The sequence below is a fragment of the Chrysochloris asiatica genome, unplaced genomic scaffold (genome assembly GCF_000296735.1).
Source record: "Chrysochloris asiatica unplaced genomic scaffold, ChrAsi1.0 scaffold00047, whole genome shotgun sequence".
Classification (NCBI taxonomy): domain Eukaryota; kingdom Metazoa; phylum Chordata; class Mammalia; order Afrosoricida; family Chrysochloridae; genus Chrysochloris; species Chrysochloris asiatica.
In genome coordinates this window covers 2,967,684-2,983,106 of record NW_006408565.1, presented here as the reverse complement: position 1 = coordinate 2,983,106, position 15,423 = coordinate 2,967,684, and the positions used below count along the sequence as shown (strand labels likewise).

The 15,423-nt window shown below is 39.0% G+C and overlaps 1 protein-coding gene across 2 annotated transcripts in view; it reads left to right on the top strand.

The window, feature by feature from the left end:
* KHDRBS1 (KH domain containing, RNA binding, signal transduction associated 1) overlaps positions 1–15,423 on the top strand; it is a 35,704-nt gene that overhangs the window by 12,170 nt on the left and 8,111 nt on the right. Inside the window, exons 2-4 of one of the 2 annotated variants that reach the window (XM_006862171.1) lie at positions 8,160–8,284; positions 9,064–9,180; positions 11,246–11,392. In XM_006862171.1, the coding sequence (XP_006862233.1) occupies positions 8,160–8,284; positions 9,064–9,180; positions 11,246–11,392 (389 nt within the window). The remainder of the gene's footprint in view (positions 1–8,159; positions 8,285–9,063; positions 9,181–11,245; positions 11,393–15,423) is intronic. The other variant, XM_006862172.1, reaches the window with a different exon arrangement.

The window sequence follows — 15,423 nt, the reverse complement described above, 5'->3', positions numbered from 1 at the left end:
TGTATGATGTTCTTGATGTCATCCCACAACTCTTCTGGTCTTCGGTCTTTAGTGTTTAATGTATCAAATCTTTTCTTCAGATCTCTAAATTCAGGTGGGATATATTCAAGGTCATATTTTGGCTCTACAAGTGGTTAAACTATGGTACATCTATGCCATACAGTACTACTCAACAACAAAAGGAAATGAACTCTTTTTTTTTTTTTTTAATCCTTAATATGATTTGGGTGAAAGTTTACAAAGCAAATTCATTTTCCGTTCAACAATTCATGAACATCTTGATCTGCGACCTTGATTGCCATCCCCAACAATGTTAACACTATTCCTACTTCTTCTTGTGTGTTTGTCATTCTTTCCTATGCCTTCCTGCCTTGCAAGCTTTATCTCTGGATAAATACTGCCCTTTGATCGCAGATGCTTGGTGGTTCTAGGTGGTGCATATTTTCCTGGTGTTACTGTTCACCTTATAGGCCTGTCTGTTGTTTCCATGAAAATTAAGACTCAGGGGTTGAACTCTTGATAGATGCAACCACCTGGTTGGACCTTAAGATAATTATGCTGAGTGAAATAAAACAATCTCAAAAGGTTATGTGGAGTCCTGGTTTGGTGCTGTAAGATAAGCATTGGATATCCATACAAGAGCACCCGCACTTGCAGATAATACCCACTTGACCTGGCCTCAATGACTAGATGATCAGAGCGCAACTAGAAGAAGAAAGAAGGAAAAAAAGAGTAATCTGATACAATTTGATGAACTTGACCTGCACCTATGGAAGCAGTAGCTCAAAAAAGGGAACAAATCTTTACAACAAGGATCATTCCCACCCCCTCCATACACAGAGTGGACAGGGATGGGCAACTTGGACATTAGCTATCCAAAATTGTGGGGGAGGGGGCTACAAAAGGCAAGAAGTGACTGGCTTACAAGCTTTCAAGAGGGAAGCTAGATCCAGAGGGCATGGAGGAAGGTAGAATCTCCACTGGATAGTATCCAATCTGTCTAGGCGGGGCTGATGAAAGGAGATGCGGATAGTTCTCTTGTGATAGAGTGGTGAATAATTGTTACCAGGACTGATTGTGATGGTTGTAAATGTAGAAGTAGACATTTTGTGGCAAGGAGGGGAGTGATTAACTTTGCAGGCTAGAAGTGGAGGACCCTGGCACCATGAAGGGGGAAGAGCGGAGAGCAGGACCCTACCCAGAGAAGCAGCGATCCCCGAGATGATGGAGGCAGAGATGATGATGTGGAGAGATGGAGCAGCTGGGGACTCTGGATCCAGGGAGGGAGGCTTGTGGTTGATGACTGTGGGGTGAAGGGGGGTGCGGGGGTGGAGAGCAGGCTTATAGGATGTACCCTTTCGTTGATTGGTGATGCGTGGAGGGAATTGTAACCATGACAATGAAACAATATAAGATAGGATGAATGTAAAACTAATGTTCCCCCATATAAACTATCACATAATTCACAATAAAACTTAAAAAAAAAAAAAGATAAGCATTGGACCACAAGATCAGTTTGAACTGTAAGGTTGATGGTTCAAACTCACAAGTTGCTCCTAGAAAACTATACAGGTTCGCTATAAGTTGGAACCAGTTCGACTTAACAGCAATGACAAAAAGGTTATGTATTGTGTGATTCTATTAATGTTGTTATGTGATGTTGCGTCAGTTCCGACTCGTAGCAACCCTGTACAGGGTTTCCAAGGAGCAGCTGGTGGATTTGAACCACTGACCTTTTGGTTCACAGTTCAGTGCTGATCTTATAGCACCATTAGCATTCTTGAAATGACAAAATAATACAGATGGAGAACAGATTGGTGATTATTAGGGAGGGGACAGGAAGGTACTTAAAAGAGTAGCATGTGAGATCTTTGTGATGGAATTCTTTGGTATCTTGACTGGGCTAGTGATCACATGAATCTGTATACATGTTATAAAGTTGCATAGAACTACATGTACATACACAAATAAATGCATGTAAAAGTGGTAAAAATCTATATAGAACCAGTGGATTATGTTCTAAACTCCTAAATTGTGCCCTCAGTAAGAGATTGGGGGATTCATGATCGATATGTTGTGACAGCGTTTGCTACTTGACTGTGAGAGTTGGACATGTAAGAGAGCTCTTTACCTAGGCTTTAGATTTTTCAAACCAACACCCACCCTTTATGAAATATTGGGGGCGATTATATTCTGGAATCCTGGTGTGGTGCTGTGGGTTAATGCACTGGACAGCAAAGTCGGCTTGAACTGTAAGGTCAGAGGTTCAAGCTCACCCGTTGCGCCTTGAAAGCCCTATACAGGGTCACTGTGTTTTGGAACAGACTCGACGGCACTTAACAACAACATAATAACTTCTCTGATAGTACTGCCTTTTGAAATCATAAGTCCAATAAGCTGTGTGCATAAAAATCTACAGACTAGCTCACCAGAAACGATATTTTGTTCTTGGCCTTGCAGTTCAAACTGACCTTATGTTGTTGTTGTTATAGTCAAGTGCCTATCTTACAGTGCCATACCGGGACCCCAGCCATCACGTTGTTAAGTGTTATCTAGTCGTTTCCAGCTCATTGTGACCCTATATAGGATTTCTTCCAAGAAGTGACTGGTGAGCTTGAACCACTGACTTTGCCTTTCAAATCAACCTTGCAGTCCAGGTACTTGCATTAACCCGCAGTACCACACCAGGACTCCAGCCATCTCATTTGTTGTTGTTAGTGCCATCGAATCGATTCCGACCCATAGTCATCTCATTAGGAGGGAGTTAATTAAATACTTGACCAAGTTTAACAGGCTAAATTTAAGTTGATAATTTTGTATGGGCCATGAATGATGTTATAAATTTTGGCAGAAAAAAAGATTCTCCAGCCCTGCTATATAAGGTTTCTGAAGTTCGTCTGCTGATTAGAACCTACGACCTTCCATTGCTTATCCTCTAGCTCCATACCAGGACTCCAGGGAAGTTGATGAATGTTAGTGATATATTTTATTCACTCAGAAAAACATTTGTAAACCTGCAGGTACTCAGTTTAGTGAAGGAAGAAGTATTGTGTTTAGAAACATGAATCAAGTACATTGAGAGTGTAGAGGAGTGAGTGCATGATCCCTGACCCTTTGCTCTTCTTTTTTTTTTTAAAAAAAAAAAAAAGCTATTTCTGGATAATTTAGAAAATCTTGATTGTTGTCCTTTTCCTTATTCAGTCTTGATGTTCAATTAATGAAAAACAAGAGTAGTAAAGTATTTAAAAATTGTGTTATTGTTGTTAAGTGCTGTCAAGTCAGTTCCAACTCATAGTGACCCTGTGTAGGGTTTCTTAGGAGCAGCTGGTGGGTTTGAGCCACTGATCTTGTGGTTAGCTGGACAGTGCTTATCCTAGAGCGCCACACCAGGACTCCATAAAATCATAGAGACCTTTATTAAGCAAAAATATTAAAATGTGAAGGACTCGATGGCACTTAACAACAACAACAACAACAATGTGAAGATATGTCAACATATCTTCCATTTGCTTATTTACACAATTCTGGGCCTTGGTCAGTCTTGGCTAATTCCCCATCTAATTCATGTTAAGGCATTTATATTTTACTCAACTTTAACTTTATTATTGCCTTACAGGTAAAAAGGCAGATTTTTTTTTGTGATCAAAACCAAACTGACAAGTTAACAAGTAATTAAATATCCACTGTATTCCATTTGCATTATAGCTCCAGTCCTTACACCAGGTAGACTTCATTAACTCACACATCCCTTTTCTTCTTCTTTTTGATTATCCCTTTTTGAAAGTAAGAAGGATAAAAGAGGCTAAATGATTTGCTCAAAGTCATACACCACACATGTAACAAAGCTAAGAATCAAACTCAGTTCCATCTGGTTTTAAAGCCCATGATCTTTCGTCAGAGACGTTTAAGACACAGTCAGCATATTGAGAGCTGTCCAGTTGTGATGAGACAGACCCACAAAACCCAGAAGAGTTCCAAGTTATAGTGAAAGAAGTGTCTCAAGGATAGTTGAATTTCCTCTGACGGATGTAAGGAGTGACCTGGATTTAAATGCTTGCTCTGTCACTTATTAGATTTTGATCTTGGACATTTACATTACGTTTTTGAGCCCAGATTTCTTCATCTGATGATGATCATTTAAAAATTAAATGAAAAAGATTCCTGACACATCAAAGGCACTAGATGTGTCTGGCCGATAAACACATGGGTCACCTGTTCATTCATACCTTAGCTTTTCTTTCTTTGGCTCTTGGGATACCCAAGGTCTCTAGAGGCCCAAGAAAAGATCATTTAAAGCAGTAGGTTTCAAAAAATGTTGTCTAGAAAATATTTTTGTCTGAGGGAAAGTCATTTTTAGGAAGCAACTTGATTTTTTTTTTTTCCCTTCTCATTACAATCAATTCTAGGTCACTAAGGGAAGTTAAGCCAAAGAACAGAGTTGAAAAAGAAACGAAAAGTGTTATTAGGAAACTGAACGTCTGAGACACCTGCAAAGCCCTTTTACTATTTAGGCTTACATGACTGTGAGTGTGTGTGAACTGTACTTCTCGAAGTTTTATCAAAATCAGGTCTTCCTTGCTTAAATAAAGTGCTCCCTTGTTAAGCGGAAAAAGCAACGAGAAATGAATCCCTATTCTGGTACTTTACCAGACCTGTTTATTTGACCTCTGGGTTTCAGTTTCTTCAGTTATAAAATGGGAATAGTACCAACTACTTTATGGAGTCTTGGTGTGGCGCTGAAGGATAATGCGCTGGACCCCTGCAGGGTCAATTTGAACTGCAAGGACGGAGATTCAAACTCAGCAGCTACTCCTCGTAAACCCTATATAGTGTGATTGTGAGTTGGAACCAACTCCATGGCACTTAACAACAACTACTTCATTGAGTTTTTTGTTTGTTTAAGATAAATGAGGTAACATTTGTACAGTGTTGGTTATATATGCTGTTGTTAAGTACCACGGAGTCAATTCCAACTCACAGTCATACTATATAGTATAGGGTTTCCATGGAGAAGGTGGGTTTGAACGACTGACCTTGCAGTTAGCAGATCAATGTTTATCCTACAGCACCGCACCAAGAGACCTTGATATATAGACAGTGAATAATTGTTTAATCTATTCACAGAGCTCAGAGACATCAAAAATAACCCTTCTTGAAGGCTATTATTTTCTTTTTAATTTGCCCTCAGTTTTAAATCATCGTTCTACTCTGAGTTATCGAAAAATGTTTCATATTCTTGAAAGAATTATGAGAAAATTTGGATAAAGGAATTATAAGATCTGACTAGTTCAAAATTTAGCAGGAGGATACTGTGTGCATTATATTGCTCATACACAAATATCCTACTAGGTTCAATTCGGCAGCCCTGATACCTATAAAAATACAACAAATTAGCACACTTTCAGTGTTAACTCTTGTACTGACCAAGTAAGATTTCTGGACAGTAGTATAAAATACAGCTGAAGGGCTTAATTAGATAATAAAGCCTAGTGCCATCAAGTCAGTTCCAACTCATAGTGAAGGACGTGTAGGACAGAGTAGAGCTGCCCCATAGTGTTTCCAAGGCTGTCCATTTTTACAAAGGAGTCCTGGTGTGGCAGTATAGGATAAGCAGTGGACCATAAGGTCGGTTTGAACCTAAAGATCAGTGGCTGAAACTTATCATCTGTTTCTCGGAAACCCTATACAAGGTCACTATGAGTTGGAACCGACTCACGGCACTTAACAACAACAATCTTTACAAAACAGACTGCCACATCTTTTGCCTGTGGAATAACTGGTAGGTTCAAACCACCAAGCTTTTGATTAGCAGATAAGTGCTTAACTACTATGCTACCTGGACAATTAGAAAATGGGCATAGATAAAACATAGTTTTTCATTTTTTCACATTGTTACAAACTACCAAGTGATTATTTCCAGATCATAATTGTGGAGTTGTTAGGATTGAGTATCTTCTTAAGTTTTCAGCTTGGAAAATCAAGAAGAGGTATATTCAGATGGTAGAAAAGCAGTGGCCAGCAAAAGTTAGCAATAGATGGGGAAGGGTAGAGGCCAGGGTATGCCACCAATAAAATGGTAAACAACAAGGTATTGAATTTGGTGTGTTAATTTTAAGGTCAAATTTGTTTTAAAGGAATGTGAAGAGTTCTGTCATTTATAGTTCTCATAGGAATTGGGATTTAGTTAAGAATATTTACAAATATGATTAACAGCTTAAATTATCAGAAAATAAGGGAATATGTGCTCTCAGGCATAAGTTGGTCAGTTGTTCTGTGTTATCGAGTCTATTTGGACTCATCGGAACCCTATAGGACAGAGTAGAACTGTCCCCATAGGGTTTCCAAGGCTGTAACCCTTATGGAAGTAAATTCCCACATAGGTTTGAACCACCAACCTTTCAGTTAGTGGCCAAGTACTTTAACCATTGCATTATCAGGGTTCCTCACTAGGTCAGTTAGATCACTGTTAACATTTTCGGTAAGCAAAAGCCTTCAGTCTGAAGTTCTGAACTGTCAGGAAGTTGTTAAGAGTCAAAGCTATTCATCTGTATACTTCACTGCTAGACTTGATCTAAAAATTATTTTTTGAAAAACTATTAAAGATATAGAGTTGCTGAAGGTATTTGAAATAAGAGTATCTTTATAGCTTAAACCTGTGGTTTTCAAATATGCTTTGTAGACTTAGCAATATGAGGAGCACTGGTGGCTCTGTAGGAAAAGTGTTGGACTGCCAACCATGTGGTTAGCAAGTTCCTTGCTTATTCTACAGTGCCACCAGAGCTCCTTGGGAAGTTTGAGAATTCTGTCTTTTCTGTTACATATCCTATCATGTTATTGTTAAGTGCTATTGAGTCAATTCGGACTCATAACGACCCTGTATAGGACTTCTAAGGAGCCACTGGTGAGTTTGAATTGCAGAATTTATGGTTCAAACTGACCTTGCAATCCTGTACTTATCCTACAGCCCAACACCAGGACTCTATATCCTATTACGGCACCTTATACTTCACTGCCACCCCCATTGCCTGAGAACTCCAGTATATAAACATAGTGAGAATGATACTTATCTGACTTGCCTTTGTTGTATCTCTTGTACTTTACAAAGTAGTTGTCTGGCCTTTATTAAGTTTTCCATAAGGACTAGTGATCAGACCTGTGTCTCTCCTTTTATCTGACTCTATGTTGGAAGCTCCGAGTCCTGGTGTAGTACCATGGATAAGCCCTTGACCTCAAGGTTAAGTGTCAACTGCAAAATCTGTGGTTCAGACTCACCAGCCACTTCTTGGAAACCCTATGCAGGGTTGCTGTGAGTCAGAACCAACTCGACAGCACTTAACAATATAAGAAGCTGAGTACTTGCAATCTCTTACTAATAGGGAATCTTCTCACAATCGGAAATAGGTTCTATCTGATTAGGGCTAAAGAAGCTATATAGCAAACTCATGAGATACTGCCTCCATTTTACAAAAAAATAAACCAAAATTCAGAGAAATTAAATAACTGTTCTAAATATACACAGTTGTTAAGATGCAGAGTCAGAAACCAGGTCTTTCAAACTAATAACTGCTTTTTAGAGCACTGATGTCACAGTGAAATTTTAGTGCAATTCATCAAGATATGACTGTACTTTTTCTTTTTGACATAGTTTTCATTATATTTGATATTGTGAATATATATGTATATGTAAATTATATATGTGAATTGGGATACACCAGTTCAACAGTTCCTACATGTGTAATTCAGTGACATTGTGTAACCATTTTCACCCTTCTTTTCTGAGTTTTGTTTCTCTCTTATAAACAAGGTCACTGCCCCCTAAAATTCCTATCTAACTTTTCAAGTTGCTATTGTCAGTTTTTATCCCATATAGGTTGTACTTTTTTCACATATAAATTTTTATTTATTTATAATTCTTTTGTTCTTTCTTCTACATGTCTCTCCCATTAGTTTGTTAAATTCGTTTACCCTTTCACATTGAGTGTCTCTTATAGAGATTTCAGGTGGGGCTTGAAGAGCAAACACTTCTTAGAGAATTCAGCTTTAGGTTTCCTGTTTGGCCTCATTTGTGCAGTACTTAGTGTTACTGCTTTAAACAGACTTAGAAATTTGCCTTTATTTACTAGAACAAAAATAAATTGAATTCTTTCTGTCTCATTCAGAAATTGAGAAGATTCAGAAAGGGGATTCAAAAAAGGATGATGAGGAAAATTACTTGGATTTATTTTCTCACAAGAACATGAAACTGAAGGAGCGGGTACTGATACCTGTCAAGCAATATCCTAAGGTAAGGCAAAAAGTACAGTTTCTTTGAGTTATCTTTGTAGGTAGAAGAGACACGGGCTATAATAAGACTTTTGGAGATTGTGATGCATCAAAAGTTTATGCTTTCAGTGCTTGACCCAGATTGTGGATCTAACTTAATAACTAAAACCATAGCTATAGCCAGGAAAAAAAAAGTATTATCTTTTATTATTAAAAGGAGTTCCTTTCTGAAGTATGCTTGTTCAGGTTTTGCCCAAGGTTTAAAGAAAAAAATTGAACCCTGAAAAGTTACTTTTAAAAGATTGGCCAGAAATCATTAGATCTAACTAAAAGGAAATAGAAACAGAACTGTTTTAAATAGATGAAGTTAATTTTACTTCTAAGTTAAGGTTTACATTGAAGCAAAAATTTTATTCTTTCTTAATTTTGGGGAATCTAATAGTTCTGTTTACCAACTAAATTGATGCTATCCAAAGGTGTCATATGTCTGTCTTGTTCTGAGGTCATTGCCTTAAAAACATTCATGTATGATAAATACTAAGGGTTGCAGTGTGATTTTATGGAAAGAGTACCAAGCTACCTCAGAAAATTCAAATTCAAGTCTTGAAACTGCTGCTTTCTGGATAGGTAATTGCACATTAATCACTGTATCCGTGTAGCCTCAGTAAGTCCTTCAGGAAAATGGAAACAGTAATACTCTCTATTTTATGTGGTTGTTGAAGATCAAAAGAGATAATATATATAGAAACATTTTATAGGAACCATGGCTATTTAGAAACTTGTTCTTTTGTTTTCTGTTAGTTTAATTTTGTGGGGAAGATCCTTGGGCCACAAGGAAATACAATCAAAAGACTTCAAGAAGAGACGGGTGCAAAGATCTCTGTGTTGGGAAAGGGCTCAATGAGAGACAAAGCCAAGGTAAGCTAAGCATCGTGAGACAAGATGCCCTGGTGCTTTTTAGTTGCCTAGAACCCCCAGTATGGATAGCTTATGGAAGCCAGCATTTTGTATAGTACAGAATGTGCTTTCTTTGAATTTGATGCAAGAGATTACACACTCAGTTGATCTACTTGCTTTGCAGCACTGGAAAAACTGAGGTGTGCCTGGGTGGATGTTTCCTTTCTGACTTTGAATTGCACAGTAATGGGAAGAGCTGTCACAGATTGGGCATTCATGAGCTTATCTATGAAAACTTGGAGGGAAACTGGATATATTAAAACTTAAACAGACTGATGTGTGGCTGTGGGTTAATGCGCCAGACTGAAAAGCCATTTGAACTGCAAGGTTGGTAGTTCAAGCTCACCAGCTGCTCCTCGGAAACCCTATACAGGGTCACTATGGATCCGAAACGACTCAACGGCACTTAACAACAACAAACAGACTAAAGACTATAAAATGTAAATAGCACATTTCCTTTCAATAACATGAAGAGCAATAGTGTTGAGTACAGATAAGTTTGGGATTACTTGGTTGGTTTTCCAGCCAGTTGGAATGTGAGTTTTAATAGATGCTAAATGAACCATGAGTAGTTCTAACAACAGTATCTAATATTTGTTTTTGTCCCATGCCACAATCCCATATGTTGTTTACTGTGAAACTTTCCACCAAACTCAATACTGTTGAGTCCATTCTGACTCATTGCAAACCTGTAGGACAGAGTAGAACTGTTCCGTAGTGTTTCCAAGCTTATAAATCTTTACAGAAGTAGACTGCTACAGCTTTCTCCTGTGGAGCGATTGGCTGATGGCTTCAAACTGCCAACCTTTCGGTCAGTAGTCTAGTATATAACTTACACTGCATCATTAGGTTCCTTAAACTTGCCACCAAAGCAGAATATTAGTCTTCTAGGGTCAATTATTTAAGGAGCTCTGGTAGCGTAGTGGTTATGAATCAGGCTACGAACCACAAGGTCAGCAGTTTGAAACTACCAGCTTTTCCGCAGGAGAAAGATGAGGGTTTCTGCTCCTGTAAAGATTTACAGCCTCGGAAACCCTGTACAGGATCGCTGTGAGTCGGTACCAACTCCACAGCACACAGGCACCACCACCAGGGTCAATTATTTAAAGGAGACATAACCTGCTACCGTTTCAAAGTGCGTTCTTTCATGCTACTTTTTTGCAGCCTGTGAAGATTTAACAGGAGCTCTGTAGCATATTGGTTAGGAGTCAGGCTACTAACTTTAAGGCCAGCAGTTTGAAATTAACAGCTGTTGTGCCAAATAAAGATGAGACTTTCTACTCCCGTAAAGATTTACAGCCTTTGAAACCCTTGCAGGGTCTCTATGAGTCAGAACTAACTCCATGGCATATTACCACCACCAACTACCAATTGATAGACATCATTTTCTCAGACTCTCTTATGTTCAGAGAACAACTAGGAATCCAATGTTGGTCTAGCTTAGAAGACTTACACAAGCTTAGGAACTTTGTTGTCTATCCTGACTTCTTTACTCTTAAAGAACTCCCCAGACCATAAAAACAGATAAGCAGCGTTGGTGATTGGCAAATCTACCTGGAATTTAAAAAGCAAATGTTTGCCAAATAGCTACTTTCTGAATGGAGACAGGAATTTTCTCTTTCATGCCTTCTAATAAGAGCTCCTGTTAATAGCTCAGGGATTCAAGGCATTTGTTAACTATTAGCCCCATTTGGAGTGCAGGTTTAGCAGCCTGTGTAAATTACTGTTCTCCAGAGCTTATTTTGGAGTCTTGGTATGGCGCTGTAGGATAAGCACTGGACCACAAGGTCAATTTGAACCTCAAGGTCTGCGATTCAAACATACCAGGCATTCCTTAGAAATCCTGTACAGAATTGCTGTGACTCGACAACACTTGGCAGCAAGAACATGTTTTTACTTTCTTCCTTAGCTTTACTGTTTTACTTAGATCTTGGAGTCATTTCTCACTGACCTTTTGACCTACAGATATGGGTGTCATACTCTTCCTAGTCCATATGATGTGATGTTTGTCTGCATTTTTCCACAGGAGGAAGAACTGCGTAAAGGTGGAGACCCCAAATATGCCCACTTGAATATGGATCTGCATGTCTTCATTGAAGTCTTTGGACCCCCGTGTGAGGCTTATGCTCTTATGGCCCATGCCATGGAAGAAGTCAAGAAGTTTCTAGTACCAGTAAGGCAATCCATATCCTGTGTTTTCTGAGCAAGGGAGAACTGGGAACTTGTGCTGTTAAGCCAGAGTTCTTAATTAGGTTCTGTGCATAACCAGAATTTGTATACCATATTATGCAGTTATATTCATTTTTCTGATGTGGTACATTATTTGTACTTAGTTTTAAAAGCACTGTGCAATAGTGCTGCTAGGATGTGTATTTACCTGTGATAGGGTTTGTACTGAGCAGGTATTGAACCCCAAGGCCACTCTACCCCTTCTTGTCTAAAGTAGTTTTAGTTTTGTCAATATCTTGGGTCCATAATGTATCTGGCATCTGATTGAAAAAGATTTAGCAAGTATTTTGGTACTAGTGTGGTTGTGACAGGAAATTTACTAAGCTGGATCCCTACATTCAAGGGATTTATCCTTTAGACTTTAAAGAGCTTAGAGGGCAATGTTGTTGTTGTTGTTAAGTGCCATCGAGTCGGAGCTGACCCTTAGTGACCCTGTACAGGGTTTCCGAGGCTGTAAATCTTTATGGGAGCAGAACGCCTCATCTTTCTCCCGCGGAGCAGCTGGTAGTTTTGAACTGCTGGCCTTAAGGTTTGCAGCCCGATAGCAAAAAAAAATTTATTGTTAGTTACTGATTGATTCATAGAGACCCTGTTGTGTACAAGAGAACAAAACTTTCACTACTCAGTCGTATGCCATCCTCACAATTGTTACGTTTGAATCCATTGCTGCTACCACTGTGCCAGTCCATCTCAATTAGGGTCTTCCTTTCCTTCATTGACTCTACTCTATGAAGCATGCTGTCCTTCTCCAGGGACTGCTTCCTCTTAATAACATGTCCACAGTGTTAGAGATGAAGTTTCACTGTCCTCACTCTTAAGGAACTTCCTCCAGCACAGATTTGTTCTTGTGCTAGTCCATGCTACTCTAAACATTCTCCTCCAACACCATAACTTAATGCATCAATTCTCTTACTGTCTTGTCCTTTGTCCATCTAACACACACATATGAGGCAATTGAAAATAACCATGGCTGGGGTCAGGCCCACCTTAGTCCTCAAACTGACATTTTTGCTCTTGAATACTCTTAAGAGGAGGTCTTGTGAAGATTTGTCTCATGTAACACATTATTTGATTTCTTGACTTCTTCTTCCATGAGAGATGATTGTGGATCTAAGCAAAATGAAATCTTTGACAACTTCAATCTTTTCTCTGTTATTGTTGGTTAAGTGCTACTGAGTTGGTTTCAACTCATACCAACCCTTTATAGGGTTTCCAAGACGCATCTGGTGGGTTTGAACCACTGACCTTGTAGTTCAAACTGACCTTGCCGTCCAGCACATTATCCCGTAGTGCCACACCAGGACTCAGTTTATCATGATGTTATTTATTGGTCCAGTTGTGAGGATTTTTGTTTTCTTTACATTGAGGTGTAACCCATGCTGAAGTTTGTGGTGTTTGATCTTCATCAGTAAATATTTTAAGTCCTCTTAATTTTCAGCAAACAAGGTTATATTATTTGCATATTGCTGTTAATGAGTCTTCTCCAATCCTGATGCCACATCTTCATATAACCTAGTTTCTTGGATTATTTGCTCAACATACAGATTGAACAAGTATGGTGAATCAATACAACCCTGGTGCACGCCTTTCCTGATTATAAACCATTTAGTATTTCCTTGTTCTATTTGAATGACTACTTCTTGGTTTATGTAAAGGTTTCTCATGAGCATAATTAAGTGTTCTGGAATACCCATCCTTTGCAATGTTATCCATAGGCTGTCATGATCTACACCTTCAAAACCTTGCATAGTCAGTTTCCAGTATTCTCTGCTTTCAGGCAAGATCCCTCAAGACAATTGAAAATGCCAAGTCTTGGGTCAAGCACACCTTAGTTCTCAAAATGACTTACTTGCTTTTTAATACTTTAAAGAAGTTTTTTGCAGCATATATGCCTACTGCAGTTCGTCATTTGATTTCCTGACTGCTGCTTTCATGGGCATTAATTAATTGTGAATTAAGTAAAATGAAATCTTTGGCAACTTCATTCTTTTTTTCTTTTATCATGGTGGTTGTCTAATTGTGAGAATTTTTATTTTCTTTATATTAAAGTGTAATCCATATTTGGTCTGTATACAAGGGGATTTCCAAAAATTAAAATTCTATTTTTCTACAAACCTTTTAAAGCCCCCTCATACAGGTTCCACATGAGTTTGATTAAGTATTGTTATAGAATGCCTGTCTTTTGTGAAGTTATCTGTAATTTGTTAAGATCTAGATAGTTGCATAGCCAATAAAATATGGTACACATCTTTCTGGTATTCTCTGCTTTAAGCCATGAGCCATCTATAGTTTCTAGAATCTTCTGTTTTTTGAAGCTGTAAAAATTATTGAAGATAGTATGAGTATCTAATTGAGAAAAGTGTGAAAAGATTTACAAGTAGCTTTTGGCTCTATATCTGGAGGCCAATATTTCCCCCTTGGAAGAGAAAAAAGTAAACTTGTTTTTGCATATATGATCTGAGCCCCTCATTTTCCCCTTAGAACCATTGACTGTACCAGAGAGGCTTCATGGTACAGTAGGAAGCGCTCTGGACTAGCAACTATAATTGAGTCATCTTGGACAGGTTGTTTCCCCTTTCTTAGCCTCAGATTCCTTGTTCATCCCAAACATTTGTTAAGTGTCTCCTGTATACCTGATACTATGCTTGGATCTGGAGTTACAAAGATGGCTCTTGAAGAGCTCATAATTTAGTGAGGAAGACAGACAATTATAAAATTCCACTTACATAGAAGCTTTATATAACCTATCCCTTCTGAGAAATGTGGTAAGGGACTGGGTAGAGAAAAGTATGGGTGCTGTAGAAGAGAAAGGTTGGAGCAACATCAAGAAAACGTTTTCAAAAGAGTAGTATATTAGGTAACTTGTACAGGTAAGCTATAGTCCCTTCAGATGGATGAAAAAGCTAATAGATCCTAACAATTTAGAGATAGGAAATTCTATATTTATGTGTAGAATCTGCCATTTAATAGCACTGTATTCTTGAACTGGGCTGTCTTTTACTTCCTGAATATGTTTTTCTAACTGTAAATGGTATGATCTGACTGCAGGGTTATAAAAATCTGTGTAAAACTTATTAAATGGTTCCCAGCACATTGTTGTTGGTAAGTGCCTCTGAGTTGGTTCCAGTTCATAGCAACCTTGTATAGCAGGGGTGGGGAATGTCCAGCTCATGGGCCGTATGTTGTTGTTAGTAAGTGCTGTCAAGTTGGTTCTGACCCATAGTGACCCTGTATAGGATTTCTGAGGAGGAGCTGGTAAGCTTGAACCACCCACCTTATAGTTCAAACTAACTTTGCAGTCCAGCACATTAACTCACAGTGCCACACCAGGACCCCACAGGCCATATAAGGCCCACAAAACCATTTGGTCTGGCCCTGCCAAGGCAACTGCTGTATTACATTTGTTGTTGATGTGTGAAGTACCGTAGAGTCGATTCCGACCCATAGTGACCCTGTATAGGGTTTCCGAGGAGATACTGGTGAGCTTGAACCGCCAACCTTACGATTCAAAGCAGCTTTGTAGTCAGCACATGAACCCACAGCGCCACACCAGGACTCCTGGTATTACATTGTTGTTGTTGTTAAGTGCCCTTGAGTTGGTTTCGATCCACAGTGACCCTGTATAAGGTTTCTGAAAAGCAGCTGGTGAGTTGTAACTGCCAACCCTGCAGTTCCAATGACTTTGCAGTCTGATGTATTAGCCCATAGCACCTCACCGGAACTCCCGTTACATTGTTGTTAAGTGCCTTTAGAGTCAGTTCTGACCCATGACGACCTTATGTAGGGTTTCTGAGGAGCAGCTGGTGAGATTGAACCACCGACCTTCTTGTTCAAACCGACTTTGCAGTCCAGTGCATTAACCCACAGTGCCACACCATTACATTGTTGTTAAGTGCTGTTGACTCTGTTCTGACCCACAGCAACATTAGGTGTGAGTTAATTCAATGTTTGACCCATCGAGTCGGTTCTGACCCA